The following is a 23,115-nucleotide window of genomic DNA, read 5'->3' as shown; positions in this document are numbered from 1 at the left end:
TTTGCAAACACTTGTTTCCATCTAAATAGGATACAACCTTGAATTTGGGAGTTGTATATCCTAAAATGAGGTTAAGCCCCACCTTGGAGCCACAAGAAAAGTTGTTTCAAACTCGATGGAACGCGTCCCAACTGATGATAAAAGTTCCATCTTTGTAGCCTACCTTGATGTTATTTTTACATATTTTGTTCCAGCTTTGGGGCTCTTTATTCGGGAATGCCCCACCTGGGGCGACCAAATTTGAATGTTCTGAAATCCGTAAGTGGTACTATCACCTACACTTGGTTTCATCGATGTACCTTATGATGTTAATTTTGTGAATTTTAGGAGTTTTACCCCCAAAATAGGGTTGAGCCCCACCTTGGGGCCATAAGAAAACTTGTTTCGAACTCAGTGGAACATGCCCTAACTGATGATACAAGTTCCATCTTTGTACCTTATGATGTTATTTTTACGTATTTTGCCCCAACTTTGAGGCCCCCTTATTCGGGAATGCCCCACCTGGGGCGACCAAATTTGAATGTTCTGAAATCCGTAAGTGAGGTACTATCACCTACACTTGGTTTCATCCATGTATCTTATGATGTTAATTTTGTGAATTTTAGGGGTAATACCCCTAAAATGAGGTTAGGCCCCACCTTGGGGCCATAAGAAAAGTTGTTTCGTACTCAGTGGAACATGCCCCAACTGATGAAAGAAGTTCCATCTTTGTACCTTATGATGTTATTTTTACGTATTTTGCCCCAACTTTGGGGGCCCCTTATTCGGGAATGCCCCACCTGGGGCACCCAGATCGACTTGTTCCAAAGTCTACAAGTGAAGGCATAAACTCTGGCGTAGGTTTTGTTCTTGTACCTTATGATGTTTTTTTGACCCCCAAAATGGGTTTTTCACCGGGCCGTAGCCCCCAAACGCCCCAGCAGTGAAACCTCGGATGTGGGTTTCTGAACATCCCACAGTGGGGCAAGGTTGATAAAACACTCAAACCTTTTGTACCTTATGATGTTACAAAAACGTCACGGGCTGCCGGACTATAGGGGATTGCAAAAACTGACGTTATAGCCGAATTGACGTTATAGACCAGTGGTTCCCAAAGTGGGCGCCAGCGCCCCCCTGGGGGCGTTTGCAACCATGAAGGGGGCGCTGGCTATAAAGTGGGCGATTGGGGGGCGCTGAGAGTAAATCGGGGCATTTACAAGAGGATCGCAAAGCATTTTGTTATCATGCAATTATGTTGGCAACGTCGCTTCGCAGTACCTTACAAGTTTGTTGGGTCGTAACGCATGACTTACTTTGAAGCACTGCGATTACGCAAATCCAATCTTTTGAGTGCTTACTACTCCACACCGAAGTAGACTACGATGGCTTTTCAAGGAAAATTGCCTTGCACGATTTTATTCGCTGTTTGAAACTCTCGTGGAATTTCTACAGAGTTGTCACCCTGATCTTGCTAATGGCCTTCTGGTTGTGATAAATGATATCGCCTGCTTGTCAGACATATTTACGGGAGAGGGTGACTATAGTCCTCACGACCTTTGGTCGACTTTGCCTTACATGCGAGAGTGGGAGCTCCTTATACGTTGGGTTTCTCAGCGAAGGCAAGTCGACCCTTGTCTACCAGAAACAACTTAGGTTTGTGGTACCGAAATAGAGCTAAATCCCGAAAGCGGATTAAGCTGTTTCATAACACCCCACTAGTGTCTGAGGGCTGGGTTTGCCCGAGACACGCAAAGGTAGAGTGTCTTGCGTTGTTCTGAACGTCGGGGGTTACCAGTGCGGGGGAGAGTGACTAGTCCTCAGGCCCTTTAATCGACGTTGAAGGCAACATGCAAGAGTGGGAGCTCCCGATGTTTGGTTGCTCAGCGAAGGAAAGTCGACCATTGTGTTCTACCAGAAACAACTTAGGTTTGTGGTACCGAAATAGAGCAAAATCCTGAAAGCGTATTTAAGCTGTTTCGTGCCACATTATTTTCCAAATTTCATGAATTAAATGTATCCCTTCTGGGTAACGAAGTAAATCTAATCAAAGTAAAATCGGCACTGTCTGGTTTCAGTAATTAGCTCGTGTTGTATCAGAGAAATTTAGATAGACGAAACTTTTTCCAAATCTCAAGCTTGCATCAACTTGATACCAGTGACAAAGGCATATCTGATGTTAATGTAGAGACGTAAAGCAATCATCTTCAAGAAGTACACAAAGACATGGGAGTTCGATTCCAGGATGTATTCCATTTAGAAATCCCTGACTGGATAATCGACCCATTCTGTGATATTTCTGAACATGGAATTCTTGAGAAGGAACTGATAACACTGCAAAGCGATTTCGCACTCAAACCGAAGTTCAATATCTCGCATCAATCGTTATGGCTGCAGAACCAAATCAAAGAGAAATACCCTCACGTGTGGAATCGGGTCAAAGTGTTTATCATAGCCTTTCTCAGCCTATACTTGGTGGAGCGTGCTTGCAGTGCCATGACAATGCTTCTGGATAACAAAAGAAACCGTCTTGACAAAGTTAGACGGGGAGACTTAAGATTGTTCCTATCCAAACTGGAACCCGATATCAAGAGGCTAATGACATTGCACCAACCTCATCTGTCTCATTAGAGTTGGACTTTAAGTTGTAATGAATGGAAAACAACTTTGGTTTTACTTTTTTTTTGTCGAGGGGGCGTTTGATACTCTGTTCGTTGTCCAGGGGGGCGCTGTTAAAAAAAGCTTGGGAAACACTGTTATAGACGAACTACCGCAAACTATTCCAAAACTTTCTTTTGATTAAAGAAAGAGGTGTAGCCTATAATCCAGTCAGGTTTACTGTGTACCACCAAACTGACAAAAGTCACGCAGAAAATACAGTAAACAAAGAAATTATTTAAAAAAATAACCTACAGCGAAAGGTACAGGAAATTTGCGCAATACAGCTCGTTACATACAGTAGTAGAGAAGTTCATTGTTTATTAGCAAAAAAGGCATTGATCTTCAGCTGTTTTGGTTTTGACACGGATTTCTCTTCCACATGGCGTTCAGCTTTCGCTAAATAATGTAGGATTTGCTCGCTATCGTCGTGACTTCTGAAGTATCGGTCTAGTTGTCTGATTGACTTCAGGGCTTCTACTGGGGTTGAAACGGCTTCTACAGGGTCGTCGCCATCACCATCATCATCGGCCTCCTCTTGTACGACATCTTCTGCGGCAGTTTGTACATGTATGTCATGCAAAATGTCGCTCTTACTATTTCACGAGTTATGACGTTTGCATCACTTTCGGAATACTGACCGTTCGTGGTGAAGGTGGTGGCTTAAAGTGACGTTATAAACGAACAAAAGACGTCTGGGGACCAATAAAGGGTGCTGTTACATGCGAATTAACGCTATAGGCGATGCTGTTGTAGCCGAACTACAATGTACGTAAAAGATGGGAATTCTGCCGGGACCGAGCGAAATGTGACGTAATAGGCGAATTGATGTTATAAACGAAGCCGTTATAGGCGAATTCTACTGTACAATAATTTTTCTGAAAACGGCAAGTTGAATTTATATAATTTTTGTGTGTCTGCAGGCCAAAAATAACACATTGTACTTGTACAACAACAAGCACGGGCCATACAAAAACATCTCGTGAGCCAGAGTTGGCCCGCGGGCCGGACTTTGGACATCCCTGATTTAATTCAATCTTTTCTGGACTTTTTGCAATGCAAAGTTACGGATCACAGCATCAAATGATAAAATTTTGCGACGTCTGAATTGATGCACAACATGTATAGTTAGGCTTTTCAATCGGTTTTTAGTCATAGGCCTACTGGAGCGCAAACAATTCTTTACAAATTTCAGTAATTGCTAAAATCACGTTCTCAAAGCACAACCGTTGGAGGTAGCTACCGGAACACAAAAAAATTATAACAAAACTATTTGGAAAAACCTTTCGAAAGTTGCAATCAATGATTCCTTGTGTAGAGATTATGGGGTGGTTCGTTTTGGTTTGCAGCTGAAGTTTGCTGTGTGGCATTCTGTCAAAAGTACCAACTCATCCAAAATGTCTTGAAAAATGTCATTGTTGTAGCCTACAAATGGTTTAAATTTGTCCCACATGCCGCAACTGCACAACAGACATACGATAAAATTTTCATGGAACTTCAAATTCATCGACGATATGTTTGAGTTTGTTGATACATTTGTCAATTCCAACAACTATCGAATCCTTTTGAATGTACGGTAGAATACATTTCCTTCGAATGATTCAGCTATAGTTAAGTGGAGTTATAAAAGCGTTCTGTCCTCAGGAAAAGAAAATCATTTTCTTTTAAATTTATAATTGCCACTGCAACTTTAGCTTGCGAGTAGTAGCCTACTCTTCTCAGCTTTCTCTTACTTAGATTACATCTTCCTTTAATTTCATTAAATTCATCAATGAATCTTGTTTAGGACCGTAATCCACATAATGCAAAACAGTCACAAATTTAAAACTGCTAGTTGTAGGCTACTTTAGCATTGACTCAGCTTCCGATCAAACTCTTGTTGGTTCCAACTTGATGCATTTAAGAAACGTCTTTAGAGCTCCAATTGCAAAAGGGTAATGTACAGTAAAGCATTTGACGGCACCACGCCTTGATTACATTCTCGAAGTCAATTTTCTTTGCAAAATGATATAGGACAGCTTTATTTCGATTTATCAGAATTTTTCCTCTGACTGGGCTATAACTTTGAAGATGCCACAAGCTTACAGATATATAATAATCAATTACTCCAAAAATGATAAGACATTTGAACAACGCTGTCTGTAGGCAACATTGTGAGTCCCAACTAGATTTAAGTAACAACATCCAAAAACAAAAAACTCAAATAAAGAAAAAACTCACTACCTTCCAAAATCACATCATGAGAAGCATGACCAACAAAAGGCTACTTGACCACACGAAAACAGAAGATCTTTTAACTATGACAAAATTACATCTAATTACACCAATAAGTTAATAAAATCAAAAGTTTTAAAACTGTTCGGCCACACTAAAAGATTACAATTCGGAATCAGCAAAGTTTGCACAGAAGGAAAAAGAAAACGTGGCAGCAATCAAAACGATGGCAAGACAACATCCAATCATGAACCGAACTCAACTTGGCGACACTGGCTCAAAACCGCCACTCTTGGAAGCAAATAACTCATGTTGATGTGCAATCTGCTGCAGGCGGAGATAATGACTGATGATGATGATGATCCATAAACAAAAAATATACAGAATTTACTTTTTTTAATCGTGCTTGGACTGATACCTTTAACTTTCCCAGATAGCTTATGTTGGATACAACATCCTATGCCTGGCCAACGCAGATTTTGAAGTTAAGGTTCAGTTGTCAAGCAAAAATAGTTCCCGCTTAGCTAAAACAGCGCCAGTTTTCAAGTTGAAACTATCAATACAATCGAAACCGTTCAGTGATACAGAAATCATTTCAGCTTCAGATTTTACGTCTTGAAGGGCGGGGAAACCCAAATTAACTTTTTGCGAGTTTTTTGTTTCAGCGTGATGTCATTGCGTACAACATGCGTTTTAGCAAAAAAATAATCCAAATTTTGTTGCCCTCGTCTCGCCAGGGCCGCTTTTGTCTGATACCCGTTTGCGAGGTCTCGCGCACATCAAGCTGTGATGCTGTTCGCTGTGACGTCACAAGGTACATATAGTTGTGGCCAAAAGTTTAAGACCAGACTTGATTTATGACGATTTTTGCATTACTTCAAAATACTGCATCAGATATAAGATGATGCATAAAGATGATGCAACTGAAACAATACCTGATGCAGTATTTTGAAGTAATGCAAAAATCGTCATAAATCAAGTCTGGTCTTAAACTTTTGGCCACAACTATATGTACCTTGTAACGTCACAGCGAACAGCATCACAGCTTGATACGCGCGAGACCTCGCAGACGGGTATCAAACAAAAGCGGCCCTGGCGAGACGAGGGCAACAAAATTTGGATTCTTTTTTTTGCTAAAACGTATGTTGTACATAATGACATCACGCTGAAACAAAAAACTCGCAAAGTTAATTTGGGTTTCCCCGCCCTTTAAAGCTGTTCAACATCGCCTACCTTAACACGAAAATGATTTGTTCTTGATGAGAAGCATCGAGAGTGACATTTACAATGATTGAGAAATACTTGGAACTACGCACTTCATTTAAGAATTTGTTGATTATTTAGTTGGTACATTTTTACTTTAGTACTAAAAATGGGCCCCCCTCAAAAGTGCAAAAACAAAAAACTCCTCGTTTTTTCTTTACAATGTTTTGCTAGGGGGGAAACTGCCCCGACTTCCCCCCCCCCCCCCCTCTCGGAGCCACTGTGTTGAACTGCACTCAATCCTGTGTCAAAACGAAACAATACTTTGTCTAGAAACATTCATTTCTGACACCTAAAACTTAATTGTTTTTGAATTAAATTCCTAAAATAGTTTACTAAATATATTGAAAAGAACAAAATGATATTTACCTGAAACAACTGATGCAATTCTGTTTCTGTTGTCGACTCATCGAACCCTCCGATAAATATTCTTCTTGGGATAGCATCAGATTGAGCCAAATCCATTCTAACCCTTTCATTCATCTTGTATCATATATGATACATTTTTCAAAGTCTTGTTCTGCAGCCCCTTATTATTTTTTATTTGTCAACTAACTTGGTATCATGCCTGAATGAGTGTGGGAATGAAATTCAATCAAGTGTGACGAGTGATTTCCTGCTTGGCAAGAATTACTGGTGGTCAAAGTACAAGGTTGTTGACTTAGGCTATGTGCATGTCAACTTAGCCCTGTATTTCCATCTGTACAGCTTGAAATGTTTCGATTTGTAGTGGGGGGACATTAGAGACTTCGTACCATGTTATTTAGCAGGTATTGGACTAGATTCTCATAAATTATTGGTACTTTTTGACATGTGTATCAAATATGATACAGAATGACTCTATGGTTGTGGAAAATAAAATGAAAGATACTTGTTGCACATCAAAATTTTGCATAAAATGCATGTTTGAGCTAAAATAGAAACTGTTTTCATCACTTCCATTCATTGTATATCTAATGTGTGTATGTAACATGTTTGTTAGGATCATTTTCTGCTATTTGCTTCTTTTTTTGGGTAAGCCAAAGGCTTTTTAGCCAATGCTTGGTAAAATTTTGGGGGAGGGCTGCCTGCAGGGGGGTTGCAAAATGCAAAAAAAACAAGTTATAATGTCTTGCAGTTTGGTAGTAAATGCAATGTAAGCTTTCTAAGCTATAAATGTAAGCTAAAATGTTATCACTTCTTACATATCCTGTGTTTTGTTGTAAGACACAATTTTGTCATTTTGCACCCATGTAGTCATATTGTATCATATATGATACAAGCAATTTCTGCCAAAGTAAAAATTTTTGGAATACAAAATGTGGTTAATCATGTTCAGTGTACTCAATTTACCCAGAATTACACAAAAAATAATAAAAAAAGTGAAAAAAAATAATTCATGATTGAAAGGGCTAACTTCATCCAAACTTTTCCCTTTGCAAATGAACACCTGTTCACACTTGCAGCGAGCTTTCAAAATGTAAATCAACAGGTGTTGACTTTGTTTCTTATATTATCTTAAAAATTCTTTGCACCAGCAAAGGCAAAACAGAAAATTTTTAGTTTCTTTATGTAACTTTGCTGTGAAATGTGGCTTTTTACATAGATTTCCTAATGATGCACTTTATATTATTATCATTTTTTATCAGTTTCAATGATGATGTAATTAATGGAGGTATTTTGCGCTTGATTAGGCTGAATAGCTCGTGCGCGGACATTTTGCCGAAAGACATTTTGCCGAAACCCATTTTGCCGAAAGACATTTTGCCGAAAGGACATTATGCCGAAGGACATTTTGCCGAATGGACAAATTGCCGAAAGGACTAATTGCCGAATGGACAAATTGCCGAAACAATTTGGAAAAAAATTACTTTGAAGTGACACAAAGTCTCGTTACTATGCAAGCAGTGCTTTTGAAATAGAATCACTTTGCTACTGTTTGTTTGCCTAAAAATTACTTTGAAGCAACACCAAGTCTCGTTACTATGCAAGCAGTGCCTTTGAACTGGTGATTATTTTGAAGTGACACCAAGTCGCAAGTCTCATTGCTATGCAAGCAATGCCTTTGAACTGATAATTATTTTGAAGTGACACCAAGTCTCGTTACCATGCAAGCAGTGGCTTTGAAATACTGTAGTAATTACTTTGCTACTGTTGTTTGCCTAAAAATTGCTTTATATACAGTATCCACAGTTTTTGGAAATCAGTATTAGTTTGAAGTAACACCAAGTCTCATCTATAAGTATAGGCTATAGGCTATGCAGTCTCCACATGTTTTGGAGATCAGTATTAGACGTTGGCTTATACATATAACACTTCTGTCGGATACTTACGCGCTGTCGCACATAATTTGTGAGTGAAATCTGTTTGTGAATGACATTTATGTGTTATTAGGTTATGATAATACATAAAATGCATTTGTATAATTTCGGCAATTTGTCCATTCGGCATTTAGTCCTTTCGGCAATTAGTCCTTTCGGCAAAATGAGTTTCGGCAAAATGTCTTTCGGCAAAATGTCTTTCGGCAAAATGTCTTTCGGCAAAATGTCCGGGTACCGAATAGCTACCTCCTGACAAAACTTGTCAGTTGATTGACGTCAAATCTAACACCAGTGCCGGTCTTAAGGTATGTCGGACCCTGTGCCGAATATGCTTTGCGGGCCCCAATGACAATTATCCAATTCAGTAGCGTAGCTAGGTATTTTGAAAGAGGAGGGGGTCGGCGGGCGAACACCCAGCGGCGAGGGTCTGGGGGGCCTCCCCAAGAAAATTGTAAAAAATTACTTTGAATTTGGGGCATTCTGAGAGCATGTTTAATAAAAATTTGGGTATGAATATTACTGTAAAATGGTGCTGTCCAGTGGCATAGCAAAAGGATAAGATCATGCTTTTTTTGGCGTTTATCGGAAATAAAGCTATGTCTCTATGTTGAGTCTGGATGCAACCTATTTCGTCCAATGAAAAATTCGTACCCCGATTTCTTACCCTAAAATCGGAGTAACAAAATCAAATTTCGACCTATTTCGTCTCCTGAAAAGATCGAGAGAAATTTTGAAATGTTTGCGGCAACTCCGATCAGCTACTTCGGCTCTGTTGTTTTTTCTCGATCTTTTTAGGGTACGAAATGTTCAGGGGACGAAATAGGTTGCACACGTGGAGTCTCTATGTTTTCTTGTTGCTAATTCCTTTGTTGAATTTTTCCATTGGAAATGACAAAATTACAACATTTTCTGAGTAAATTTCCGGCCCCCTAATTTGCGGCCCTGTGCGATCGCAAGGTTTGCACAGCCCAAAGACCGGCACTGTCTAACACTAAAATATTCTAAATTGAGAAACATTACAAAAATTCTCACAGGCAGGGGCGCCGGAACGATTTTTGACTGGGGCGGGCAAGATTACGATAAAAGGGCACTTTTTTTACTAAAAGGCAATTTTTTTTCAAGTTTTAAGATAAGGTTTAGCGATAATGCTACTGTAATCTATCAGCTCACTATGTATTGAGTAATAATAGCCTACAAGTGTCCAGTATACAAAGAAGGGCATCATGCTATATGTTATAATGATGTAACCTACTGTCAAGCCTTAAAGCAGCCTGCGGCCATGGCCGCTAAGTAGTGCTTAAATGACCATCGGTGCTACCTCCACAATCGGCCAAGTTTGGCCGCCGGTCTCTTCTAGCCAAATATTTAATTTCGCAATCGAATGCTCGTGGATTAACTGTCGAAAATATGTAGTATCAAAGAGTGACGCAAATTTAGTTCAGCGCGTCATAATCGCCATTGTTGCATTGTGCGGGGATATTTGTGATTGATGGAATATATCCATCTGCGATCACCAACGCTGTAAGTCTTGTTTGTAATTCTCGACGTTTATTTTAACAAAGTCTTAATCCGAAGTGCTAATTTACATCGACTGGCAATATTGTCGTTTTTATGTCGATTAGATGTTGTCGGACATTGAATCGTTGTTACAAAGGAGAACTAGATTAGTTGACATCTAAGGGGAAAACATTTTTTGATCATATTTTGCAAAAATTATGCTTCTTTTAGTAATGTCCTTCACATCATTGAAATACTTATTTTATTACCATGTCGTCATCGTCAACACAATCATGTCGAGCGTTGTTTTTCGTTGCTAAAAAGAATTCTAGGGGAGTGGCGAACTTCTTTAAAATCAGCCACATTGGAGACACTCGTGCAAGTGTCGTTAGATGGTCCCGCAGTACTGGATTACAATCCCGATAAAGCAGTTATTGCGTGGTGCAACGATTCTATTGTATAGGACGTCGCCCAGGCCCAGATTTCAACAACGCTAAGTGATCATTTTAGCATTGTTGCAAGTTTAATTTTATTTACTTGTGCTATCGTTATTTTTATTTTGTATTTTGGCCTCCAAGCACGCAGATTTGGCCGCCGAGAAGGAGCTCTAGAAAAAAAAACGAGTTTTAAGGTCTGATAGGCTACTGTGTTGCAAAATTTTCTGCCGTAAATACTATTATTAGGCTAAAAGCGAATAGCAGAAATTGTTATATTGCAAAATGTGCAGTTGCTTACATGACTTTAAAAGGGCACCATTGCCCCCCCCCCCCCCCGCTTCCGGCGCCCCTGCTCACAGGTGTGGAAGAGAAATGTTGATCAAAGTTTGACTTGCAAAATGTGGATGAAAATGCTCAATGTCGAAATTTACATTCTTTCGTAGCTTACAGCTTAAAAATGAGTGGAAAAGTCTTCGATTACGATCGACAATTATTTTCCTTAAAAATCACCATTGAAATGTTTCTGGTGATAAGCAGGGTTGCCTTCGTGGTGGAAGGGGCTGGTAGAACTCAGTGGTCGATCGAACTATGGAAATCTAAAAACTAAAGCAAAAAGATCGGTTTAATAACAACATTTGTAAGTTCATTAAGAAACGATAAAGCTTTACTAGAGAGTTCGCTTTGTTGAACCATAGACAGACAATACCTATAGATGACGACACCAAAGACCGTGTCAAGTTTCTCGTCCGACGCTTTATGTCTGATGCCAACGGGGTGTGCTGCACACGACGAAACAAAGCGCTTCACCGTATCTGGAGCAACCTTTCAAAAAAACAGAACATAAAGATATGCAAGTTTGATAAAGGTAAAGGCACAGCAATACTGGACACTGAAAACTATCTTGAAAAACTGGACAAAGTTGTTAATGATAATAAAAAAATTATTAAAATTGATGACAATAAAAAAGTGCACCTAATTATTTCTAAGGAGAGGTCAGTTCAACCTACTACATTCGAAAATATCTTAAAGCATTTGATCAATATGTGGTAAGACCTTTTATTCCAACAGGAAGATGTCTTGGCAAATTATATGGATTATTAAAAGTGCACAAGCCAAGCAACCCCGCGAGACCAGTTGCTTTCATGATTGGCACTCCGAAATAGGCTACAAACTGGCTAAATTTTTAGACAAAATTATAAAATCGTACATACCTAATAACTATATGCTTAATTCAACTAATCAATTTATGGAAAGATTAAAAGATTTTAATTGTAATTCCAATAGTAGTATGGCGAGTTTTGATGTTGTGTCTCTGTTTACTAACGTTCCTGTTAAAGAAACTAATACTGTAATTGCTAACCAAATTGGCAGCCGTGGCCGAGTGGTTAGCGCGTTGGGCTCGCAGTCGAGAGCCTGCATGTTCGACTCCAGCCACCCGCACTTGCTGTTGTTTCTCTGGGCAAGAAACTTAACGATAATTGCCTCTACCTAGTGATCGATTTCGAGTAATGGGTAGTAGCCTACCAAATTTAAGTCATAAGTAGAGTAGACAACCGGAAACTGACATTGCCGTCGGCTGCAGCGTGGGTCAGGTATACGTCGGAAGGCGTACACCGATGCATAGCGCTCAAGTCCGCTTTCCCGCAATGCAGGATAAAGATAAACAAACAAAAAAATCAACAATCGACCGCCCATTGCAAACAATAGTTTATAAAGTTGTTACATTTAGCCACAGAAAGTATTTTCTTGTACAACAATAGCTTGTTTCAACAGATGGATGGCGTCACCATGGGTTCCCCATTGGGGCCAACACTGGAAAATTTATTCATGGCACACATGGAAACAAAAATATTTGACTTTTTTCGTGATTTTTATCTCAAACTGTATTTATACGTTATGTCGATGATATTTTTGCTATTTCTGATGATAATGAATCGTGCTCAATATTTGTAAACCTCTTAAACTCCCAATATAAAAATGTCAAGTTCACAATATTGAAAAATCTATTGATACCATCGCTTTTTTAGATGTTCAAATAAAAATTAAACACGATTCTTTTGACAACTGGATTTGGCGGAAACCTACTAATATTGGAGTGCTTTCAATTATAACGCTTTGTGCCCTGACTAGTCGAAATCTGGTTTCTTCTTTTGGCTGTTATTTCGTGCCCGTTTGGACGGTTTGGTGTGTTCTGATGATCAGGGGCGCCGGAACGGTTTTTGACTGGGGGGGGGGGCAGGGTTATGAAAAAAGGGCACTTTTATTGCTGAAAGGCCAATTTTTTTATCAGTTTTAAGATAAGATATAGCAATAATGCTCATCCATCAGCTCATCATCGAGTAATGGTACAAGTGTCCGGTATATAAAGAACAATGGCACGGAAGAGCATCGTGCTATGTTATGATGATGTAGGCTAATTACCTACTGTGATACAGAATTTTGTGTCGTGAATATTATTTTGAGGCAGAAATGAAACATTATAGCATGCCTCGAAGTTCACGGCGGACATGTACACCGTCACAGCATGTGATGTCTGCGGGAAGTACCATCTAGATCGGTCATATTTGTGCACCGAGAAATAACACAGGAACTAGCGATACAAATCGTTATTGCATAGCACGAACAATTGTTGCGAGAATATAATTTCCCGCGCATTCTAGCGCGCATCTAGAAAATGTGAATACTGTATCCCTTAGCTTCCATCCAAGAAGGAAAACTTTCGATTTTTACGTTGCTTCAACGATTGATGACATTGAATCAACGTAATAAAGGTGAATTTTTCTCTAAGAATTGATGGGAATACTGGTACTTCTACACTAACCACGCACAAATTAGTTCAAGTTTTACGTCACAATGTCTGGCTTTGATCTCCAAGTAATATTGATAGCAAGGTTGGTTACAAAATTAGATTATACGAGTAGGCTACTCGTATAGCACGGAAATTAGAAGGCGAATTGCTATGGCAAAAACAGCTGTGACATCACTTACAACGGTGTGGAAACAGAGATCAATTGGTACAAACACAAAATTAAGATTGCTGCCAACTCTCGTTTTCCCAATTGCCACATATGGATGTGAAATTTGGACATGCAAAAAACGTGACATTAAAAATTTAAAAAGTTTTGAAATGTGGTGTCACAGAAGGCTATTACGTATCAGCTGGATGGAAAAAAAAACAAATGAATTTGTTTCCCAACAAATAAACGATAAATGGAGTCTGATAAACAACATTAACCTTAGAAAATTGAGATATTTCGGACACATTGCAAGAAGCAACTCGTTGGAAAATTCAATGTTAACTGGGATGGTGCAAGGCAAACGAACAAAAGGACGACAAAAAATGAAATATTTTGACAATATCAAGCAAATTACAGGAATAAAAAGCATGCCGGAAGCACTAATAAAAACAAAAGACAGAACGAAATGGAAGCAGTTCATAAGGGAGATCACAGCTGATCAAACATGTTGAAGAAGAAGAGTAGGCTATATTACAGCAAGATGCAGCAAAAATTGTTAAGTTTTGGTATTACAGTAAGATAGAAAACGCCCAGGGAAAATTCACTTTCCCTCACATGACAGGCAAAAATAAACCTAAAGAAAAAAGCCTAATGAAACTTTGCACAGTAGAAAATAGTGGCGTTAGTGTAGAAGTTTTCCGACTCGTGCCCAGAGCATTGTGACGCAAGAAGCCACACGACCTCGTTTGGTGAAAGTTAATTGGTTATGCGTCGTAAGCAGCTACACGGCGCTTTGACTCTTCAAGCGTACGTCGTTGGTCTGATGAAGGCCTTTCAGAGTGACTTCGATGAAATTTGAAACGTCTTCTTAACCGCAGCTATAATTCTCGAATGGCGAAGAATTATCAAGATAAAGTGATTAAGCATGACGATCGACGTTAAAACTGGTGTGTCCGCCGTGAGACTTAATTTATCCGCCGAGATGCTGCTCAGACCGGACACGTTTGTCCGCAGTCAACAAAAATGAATTTTGAGGCCTGTTATAGTTAAGCTTAAAGCTAATAGTTGAAATTTTTATATCGTATTGCAAAATGTGCAGTAGCTTACATGACCTTAAAAGGGCACCATTGCCCCCCTGCCACCCCCCTCCACAGAAAAACTGAGGGCAGGGGGGGCATTTTCCCCCTTGCCCCCCGCTTCCGGCGCCCCTGCTGATGATTAGTTGTTTCAAAAAGAAATCAATAAATTGAAAACATGTTTTATTTAAATGGATTGATATCCTTCTCATTTTTTCAATAAAGTCTTAAACACTTTCATGGCCGATAAACCAAGGATTCGCCTAAAGCAGTGGTTCCCAACCTTTTTCATCCGGTGGACCCTTTTAGTCAATATTCAAATCCAAATTCCCCCCCTATAAATTTAGTTTGTTAAAAACTCGTTTACATTAATATTTTAATCTAAGTCATATAAAATAAAATAAAATTTCACTAACAATAAGCTTTTTAGCCTGTAATATTCCTTTTCATAATAAAATAATTCAATTAATGAAGAACGTTGCTGAAAAGTATTTTATCCAAAGAAAAATACCAAAAATGACATAAACAGACCAGCTGAAAGTCTCCCTTAGCCGTGCAAACATTGATCTGGATTCGTGGGAACAACTTGCTAGTGACAGATCATTCTGGAGAAAAAGAAGTAGGGAATACACGGAAATTTTCGAAAAAAAACAGATACAAAAAGCCCATGAAAAACAAAGCATTAGAAAAGCTAAAACAACCACGTCCGACACCCTTCATACAATGTGATTTTTACCCACGTCTTTTCCCTCATAGACTGGGCTTCCAAAGCCACATACGACATCACCATCCAAAGCCCAAATCGATTTGAAGACGAAACCAATGCTCGGACACAAGCTGGAGTCAACAACATTCAAAATAGAAGAGTCAATGCATTTAACAGTCTGTGTGATGCTTGTGACTTTTTGTTTCGACAACTCATGAATATGGTGGAAGAGTAGGCTACTGGAAAGAGCATAACGAATATTATATTCTCCACGTCTAATCTGCTTCTCTGTTTTGTTTTCATCTGTAAGATTCATCTGTAAGTTTTGTTTTCATCTGTAAGAGTTGAAAAATCTGATTTGCATAGATAAGTGGACGCAAATGGAAGGATACTTTGAATAGGTTTCTCTGCCACTTTGGGATAGAAATTACACATTAATGGCCAAAATCCAGTAATTGATTTTTTTCTCTGAATACGTTTCTTGCGCAAGAATCCATGTTGAGTTTTAAAAATTCATTCTGCAATTTATCGGGAAGCTTTTCCATCAACAATGTGAATGAATTTGGCAATAAATCAAGCTCATCGTCATAAATTTCAGGAAAATATCGAATTAATTCCAGCTCTAATGCTGTGAGATATTGCAAAATCAATTCTTTTTCCAACTCTGGAAGAACTTGTTCTTTGCCGTCAACAACCGGCACCGATGATAATTCTTTAAATATGGTGACATGTTCAATTGTTCATTCCAATTTCTAACTTTTCTCTTTCAATTATCGAGCTTGCTGGTGAATGCTTCTAAAGCATCTTTAAATGCTGAGCGGTACTGGCATCTGCTCCTGGAAGGGCCATCTAAGCCAGCCTGGTTGAAAGGTAGAGGCCAGACAAAATGTAGTCCCCCCGCGATCAGGACAGCAGAGCCTTCTAGTAGGCTACCTTAAGACAATCTCCTAATGACAGTGACATAAATCAATTACCCTCCTCCATCTTTCCTTGAGCCAGCATGGAAGCAGTGCAGTTTGTAAATCCACATGGTATCAATCAGTAGCGTAGCCAGGAATTGTGAAAGGGAGGGGGGTTTGACGGCCGGCGGGCGAAGCCCGACGGCGTCACCTAGCGGCGGGGGGTCTGGGGGGCCACCCCCAGAAAATTTAAAAAAATTACTTTAAATTTGATGCATTCTGAGAGCATTTTCAACAAAAATGTGAGTATAAATATTCCTGTAAAATGGTGCTGTCCGGTGGCATGGCAAAAAGATAAGATCATGTTTTTTGGATAAGATCATCTTGGGCATTTTTCAGAAATAAAGCTAAGTTTCTATGTTTTTATGTTGCTATTTCTTGGCTGAGTTATTTGAATGTTTGGTATTGGCAAAACTCGCTCTTTTAATGCAATTTCGTTTAAAATTAGGCAAACTTTGTTTTAGAGACATAGAGACTAAAAGCATCATTCTCAACATCATGACGTGACAGAGATGGCAATCGAATAGCCTATATACCGTGTATTGGTGTTTTTCCCTTTCATTTTCAGATTTTGTTTATTTAATGGACCAAACATATCAACCAAATAAGCAAGGAATCTAATCCATTTGTCATCATTCAGCAATGAAACAAATTCCAATTTTATTTAAAGGTTAAAAAAATAATTTAACCTCATATCTGAGCTCAAAAGTATTTGCATGAAAACGAAGTAGGCCTACGTGATGGTTTGCATCCATGTCACTGCACAGTTGCTTAAATAATAATCGGTAGTCAAGGGCTTTTCCGCTCTAAAGCTCTGGTCTTGGCCAACTTACTAGGCTTAAAAAGGTTCACAATCCTAAAACTAAATTCCCCCCTGAAAATTGCAAAATTCCCCCCTAGTGGGGAATTCCCCCCCCCCCCGGTTGGGAACCACTGGCCTAAAGATTCAACAAGGTTTGTGAAAAATTTAGCTAAACTTATAAAAAAAAATCGTGTGACATTCATCCTGTATATAAAACGTTTAAAGTGCACCAATCACTTCAACTGAAGTCGCCTACCCCTCTTTTAATCTTTTTTCAAATGTTGTAAATAACTTTAATTGTTTGCATGACGCAAACTAGACATATTGGTATGTCAACCAGACATTTGTTGACGAGGGCCGGGGGGCATCTAAACACAAGTTTAACTACTAAAAGTGCAATTAAAAAGCTCTTGTGTAACAATGTCTCGATCAACCAATTTAAAATCATCTTTGTGGCAGATCTGAATACCAGACTAAGATCATGGAAGCCTTAAGAATCAAGCGGAATAATCCGTCTCTCAACAGGCATTTATTTGCCTGTGGCTCGTCTTTTCTTTTGTGTATGTTCGAATTGTTGTCACCTGCTTGTATTTTACCCTTCATGTGATATGCTTCCCGCCGTGTTACTTCTATAATCATTCTATTCGTTCTTGTGGTTTGTGCTTTTCAATCTATCTAGAGCAGGGGTTCTTAACCAGAGGTGCACGCACCACTAAAGGGTGCGAGACCTGTGCCTAGGCGGTGCGGGGATGATGAATTATCAAGGTTTGTTACAATATGACGTAAGAAGCAAAGTTGTTTCACCAGATTTCAACAAAAATTTCGAAATGTAGGCGACTATTACTTTTCAACCAGTCCTACGAGGGGGTGCGAGAACTGGTTGGTAATTTCAAGGTGGTGCCGACAAGGCAAAATGTTAAGAACCGCTGATCTTTTCTAAAGTGTCGTTACGGTTATAGTGCATAGTCAGATTTACCTTATAATTCTCATTTTATGTATTGCAGATTTAAAGTAATTCCTGATGAGGACACAAGTACTTGTCGAAAACGTTTGAGTTCATTTAGATTATGTTATATGTCTTTATGCAATGAATATGTTAAACCCGTTGAAGTTACGTTGTTTCATCTGTCTATGGTTCATAGAGAAACAAAATGCATACACCATCAATGATCAAACCCCAAAGAAAACCATGAATCAGTGTTCCCTCTAATCAGGGCCGTTGAAAAGACAACGTTTCTGAATTATGAAGTATCAGGTGTATGGGGAGGCAGTATGGGGGACGGGGGTCATCAATCACCTAAAAAAGATTTGCAAAGTTTGTTTCTATTACAAATTTGTACCTTTGGTCGAAATTCATCGTCCGAAATTGTTTACATTGATTAAGAAAATATTCATTTTTGCACAGGTGACATGTTTTTATGTAGCTCGGTGATTTTATTTGAGTCACAAAGGTTACGTTGCCCCTACGTTAAGAATTGAAAGCATTTTGAGATATCACAGCTCAAGTTAGTCGCTTCTCTCGTTTTGCGAAATAGGTATCGCGAGAGCAGACTTGGACAACTAGATAATTCTAGTTGTCTAATTCGATAAATTAGAGCGGAATGTCTGTAATACTAATTCTAATCTAATTTGGTAAAAACTTGTTTGCTCTTATTGTAGTTCTAATCCAATTTCCAGTTTTGCAAAAATTTTTAGTTTTTCTAATAGTATTTTTTGGCAAATGAAAGAATACTGCGCTCTTATCAACCTTATACAAAGAAAATGCAATAAAACGATCAAGATCAAAATGTCATTCCATCCCTAAGCAGCGAAGTCATGAAATGACGTACGTGGTTTTGGTGCTGTGATGGTGGAATCATGAATGACACTTTGATCCCGAATTGCCACATTGGCGTTTTTAACCAACTAAAAAAAGATCTGTGACAACTTCGTCCAACTAATTCTAATCTAGTTTAAATTTTACTCTAATTTGTGAACACTTGGGTAGCTCCTATAGTCTAATTTATAAAGCTTAAATTACTCTAATTATAATTCTAATCTAATTTCGAAAGGCTACAAAAACTCTAGTTGTCCCAGTCTCCGCGAGAGATCGGATAGACTTCTCTCTTGATTTCTTTCATGTAGAATTACTGTACCTCTACCTCATGTAACCAGCCAGAATACCAGTTGTGGGGCATTCGTTTTATAATTTTTGTTATTGTATCCATGGTATCCATTTTCTGTAGATAGTTTATGTCAGACAAAGTACAAATGCAGGAAATTAGTTCAGAAGAAAACTTAATTAACGAATCTTTGCTTGAATATTGAAGAGATGGACCGTGTACTACGAAATCATGTTTACTTTGGTATATTGCAACAAATAAAATAAGTTAGTTTACGTTTTGGCTGTAGCCTACGATATTATAGTCAATTAACGTGTCAAATGCGTCGACGAAACTACAGTATTCGGTAGAATTTCCATTGAACATTGAGGGTTACACAGAAAACATTTGGGATTGATTAAGAATAATTTGAGGAATTTGATTTGAATTAACTGCCAAATAGACCTTTCCCGCAGCCAACCAATGAAGCGTGACGTTGAAAGCAAACCACTTCAAGAACTGGAATCGTAGTAGTGAAGCACAGCAGCTTTTGAACGTTTTGATCGAACAATCGCGCATTTTAGTCGTAGCCTACATTTTGTACTAAAAGTACTTTTTTGACTGAGTAGGCTATTACAATTAAGTTATTTATTTTTATAAAAAATTTAAATTTGCTACAGGGCCTTAGCCCATGGGCCTAACTACCGCCGGCACAGCGCTATAGCTTACTGCACGGGGTAACTGAAGGAAAGGACCTCGCATTGATAAATTTTCTTTTAAAATGTTTCAGTTAACAACTAAAGTAGGTAGCCTAAACGTGTTGTCATTTCATTTAGAATCTACACTTATATTTTTTTCGTGCAGATTTTCCGTTTATTACTTGATGTTTTTCTCTTAGCTTAGGCCTACCCTATGCTTTTGGTCACTCCAGGTTTTTAGCCACTTAATGTTTGTATTTGGTTCGGCTTCTTTTATTCTTATGGAATTAATATATTGACACAGAATGAGACAGCATAGGCCTATGTATAGTTGGCAATTATTACTTTCTGTCGAAATGGGAATAATCACATCACAAGTTTGCAACACACACGCATTCATTTTAAATTGAACTACAGCGCAAGTAGAATCCCTAATACCATACTTTTTGGTTAGACTAATACAATTTTATTAAATTAATTATTAGCCTACTAACTGTTGTCTAAAATTTTAGTAAACTTTTTAACATTATAAAACTCTAATTACAAGTAGGCTACAAACAATTTATAGCAATGTAGCAACTGCATGGTTGAGTGGTGAAAACGTTTGCGCGACGTTTGCAAAGGACGTCGGTTCGACACCGCTCCAGAGTTTGCGGTTGTGTCTCGGCAAAGACACTTAATGTCATGCTAAAATAAGGATAGCAGCTGACTCGACAATTATAGGCTATATATCTCTTCGTTGCTTTTTATTGTATTGCATTTGTGATCGCAGTGAAGGCTACGTAGCCTACTCTATGTTGTTGCAATGGGAGCAAAAAACGTGATTAGGCTAGCCTATTAAGCCTACTGGACTTCATGTCAACTTTACTGGGTGGCTTATGTGAAACTGGGTAGGCTAAACAAACAAATAATTTAAATTTTTCTGTGGTCGGACAAAAAGATTAAAACGTAGCTTCGATTACATATCTAAAGTAATCACCAAACTTCTGCGGAAATCCAGTTTTTATTGGATAAGTTTGGGAAAATGCGAAGTGTGTGCCCATACGTCTTCATCAATAGGTTGACCCGTTGAGCAATTGAGCCAAAAAGCGGCCAAAACAAGGTATAAGCTTATAGCTATTACAATAAATATTTGTCAGCAGCTGATTGCAGCAAGAATTGACAGCAATAGACACCGGTGTTTCGTGGTCTGTAGCTCCTGCGAGCTTTACATAGCCTACCGTATGCCATTTCTACGTTCTATAATAAGCACAGAAACAAATGAAGGCCGCATTATTGTATCGGAGCCCTAACTGACAAAGTTAGGCTACGGCCCTGATTGAATGGCAGTCCGGCTTATTAGCCTACTTCAGTTGGTTCACATATTTAGTGCAAGTAGGTCATATAAGTGATAGGCTGCATTGCTTTCACAAGTAAAAAAGCAAAAAAAGGCTACAAACTGAAATCCACTTAGCCTACTTATTGTAGCAAATAAGACAGTACCCTAATCCTCACTTATTATTATAAGACATAGTATCGGTAGCTAAAGCAGAAAGTAATTTCAAGTCTATCAGAATTGCAGACCAACAGCGTTTTGCTTAGACATTAACACACTACCAGCAGTTCCTTAAAGCGCCATAGCTTATGCTAGGGATATTGGACTTAGGGGATCCGAAGCTTATCCGTATTTTCATTTATTCCGTCCAACTGAAGGGCATGCCTAAATCGTGGTGTGCTCGTTTTTAGTTTGGTTTAAGCTGGTAGGTTATGGATATGGAAGACAAAGTTGTGACTAGTGTCAGTCTGTCAGATAGGTTAGACCGAGCAGATTTTTAATTTTCAAAATTATGTTGATTGGGTGAAGTGTCAATCTGCTATTGCCTGGAGTGGTCATTTTCTAGGCCTTAGGGTACCAGTACGGTATGTTTGTATGTTGGAGGGTTGATTGATTGAATCTTTATCCTTGGACTGGGAAAGCTTCTTGCAGAGCTTAATCCTGGCAGTTTCGCATACTTGTAGAGGCTTTGAATCACTGACGCAGGCCCGGTCACCGAGATTGACAGAGTGAAGTTTCCGATTGTTGAAGTCTTGTTGCCGGGGAACTATTCCATCCATTAGATGCCGCTGAATGGAGAGCAATCCTTAACGTGCGTTGCTCAAGCGCACACCCCGAGAGTCGAACCAGCGCCGCTTGATCTTGAAATAGTTAATTTCATTATAAACTGACGGTCCAAGTTTATTCATAATAAAAACATACTTGAGTTTAGTACTAATCAGCTGGAAGCAGCGAATGACCAATGAGATTAGTAGGCTAACATTGGGGGAGCAAGTCTTTTAGGCGCAGACAGTTAGGCGCCGGTCAAATAGACGCGCACACTGTGGCGTCTGGATATAATTAGGTGCGGAGCACTGGGGCGCCCGTTTATTTAGGTGCTATTCCTAGTAAAGTCTGCTAATTGTATCAGCTTGGCAGGTAGGGCAATGCTTTTCACACAAAATGTTATATTGAACTAAAAAATATGTCATGGCTTCCGTAAGTGAAGCTGCTTATGCCGGCAATGCTTTTCCCACAAAATGTTATATTGAACAGAAAAATATATTGTATTTTAATGCGCGTGTTTGGCATTTATTTGTTGTTAGTCCAGGTTTGCGTCTGCGAAAGTTTTATCAATAAATTATTCAAGTTTCCGAACATTACTGAGTTCACTTTTAGTTAAGTCAAATAATAACTAGGCTACACTAAACATCAGTAAAAAATATACCGGTACAGTAGCCTATATTCAGGCGGGTGGTAGGCTTTAGTGAAGAGTAACTTAGTTTTCTGTCAAAACCCTGACTAGGTTGAATAACGAGCAAAGTCGCACCATTATGCTTGCAACTTGTAACCAGGGTTCACATGCCCTATAGATTAGAAGTGTATTCATGTAGTAGAGTAGAGCATTGTCTCATACGTACTCGCAACACGACCAATCCATCCGAGTAGAAGTAATTGCGAAAGATAACAGATTAACACTTTGCTCCTCAAAGGGAGGCCAGATTTGGCCCCCCCTCATATTTCCTTTGATTATTTGAAGCACAGTAACGCCATGCACTTGGTTTTTCTTGACTTTTCCTAAAATTGCCAGGCGAATCTGATGATATTCAATTTGATGCTAACAGTTGTGTAGTTTTCTTGTAAATTCAAGATTTTGGTGAATTTTTGCTATTTCTAGCTAACTTCCAGCAAAGCGTGAAATGGATTACATTGCGATAACAAGCCATAAGCTCATAATTGCTTCGTGCATCGATATGCGCGAGCAGAGAGAAACATCCTCTTGTTTTCCTTTGTTTGGTTTGACCTCAATAATACAAAGCGCGTTATTTCTTATGCTACAAAAGAAAAGCCAGCGATCACAAAGCTGTTAATTAGAAAAAATAATAGCAAACGTTTTTTGCGTTATCAGCTCTACAAAGAAGAATAGCAATCCACGATCAAAATAGTAGGCTATGTAGGCCACAAACTATTCAAAACA

At 38.8% G+C, this 23,115-nt stretch overlaps 1 protein-coding gene across 1 annotated transcript; it reads left to right on the top strand.

Moving 5' to 3' along the window:
- The first annotated feature begins 2,202 nt into the window (after nt 1–2,202).
- On the top strand, nt 2,203–2,607 carry LOC145768962 (SCAN domain-containing protein 3-like). Its single transcript, XM_082580565.1, has one exon. The coding sequence runs from the start codon at nt 2,203–2,205 to the stop codon at nt 2,605–2,607; it is 405 nt and encodes a 134-aa protein (XP_082436691.1).
- The last annotated feature ends 20,508 nt before the right edge of the window (nt 2,608–23,115 follow it).

The sequence above is a fragment of the Aplidium turbinatum genome, chromosome 4 (genome assembly GCF_918807975.1).
Source record: "Aplidium turbinatum chromosome 4, kaAplTurb1.1, whole genome shotgun sequence".
Lineage (NCBI taxonomy): Eukaryota > Metazoa > Chordata > Ascidiacea > Aplousobranchia > Polyclinidae > Aplidium > Aplidium turbinatum.
Note: the sequence above shows the minus strand (reverse complement) of the source record. Positions and strands in the feature narration are given on the sequence as shown.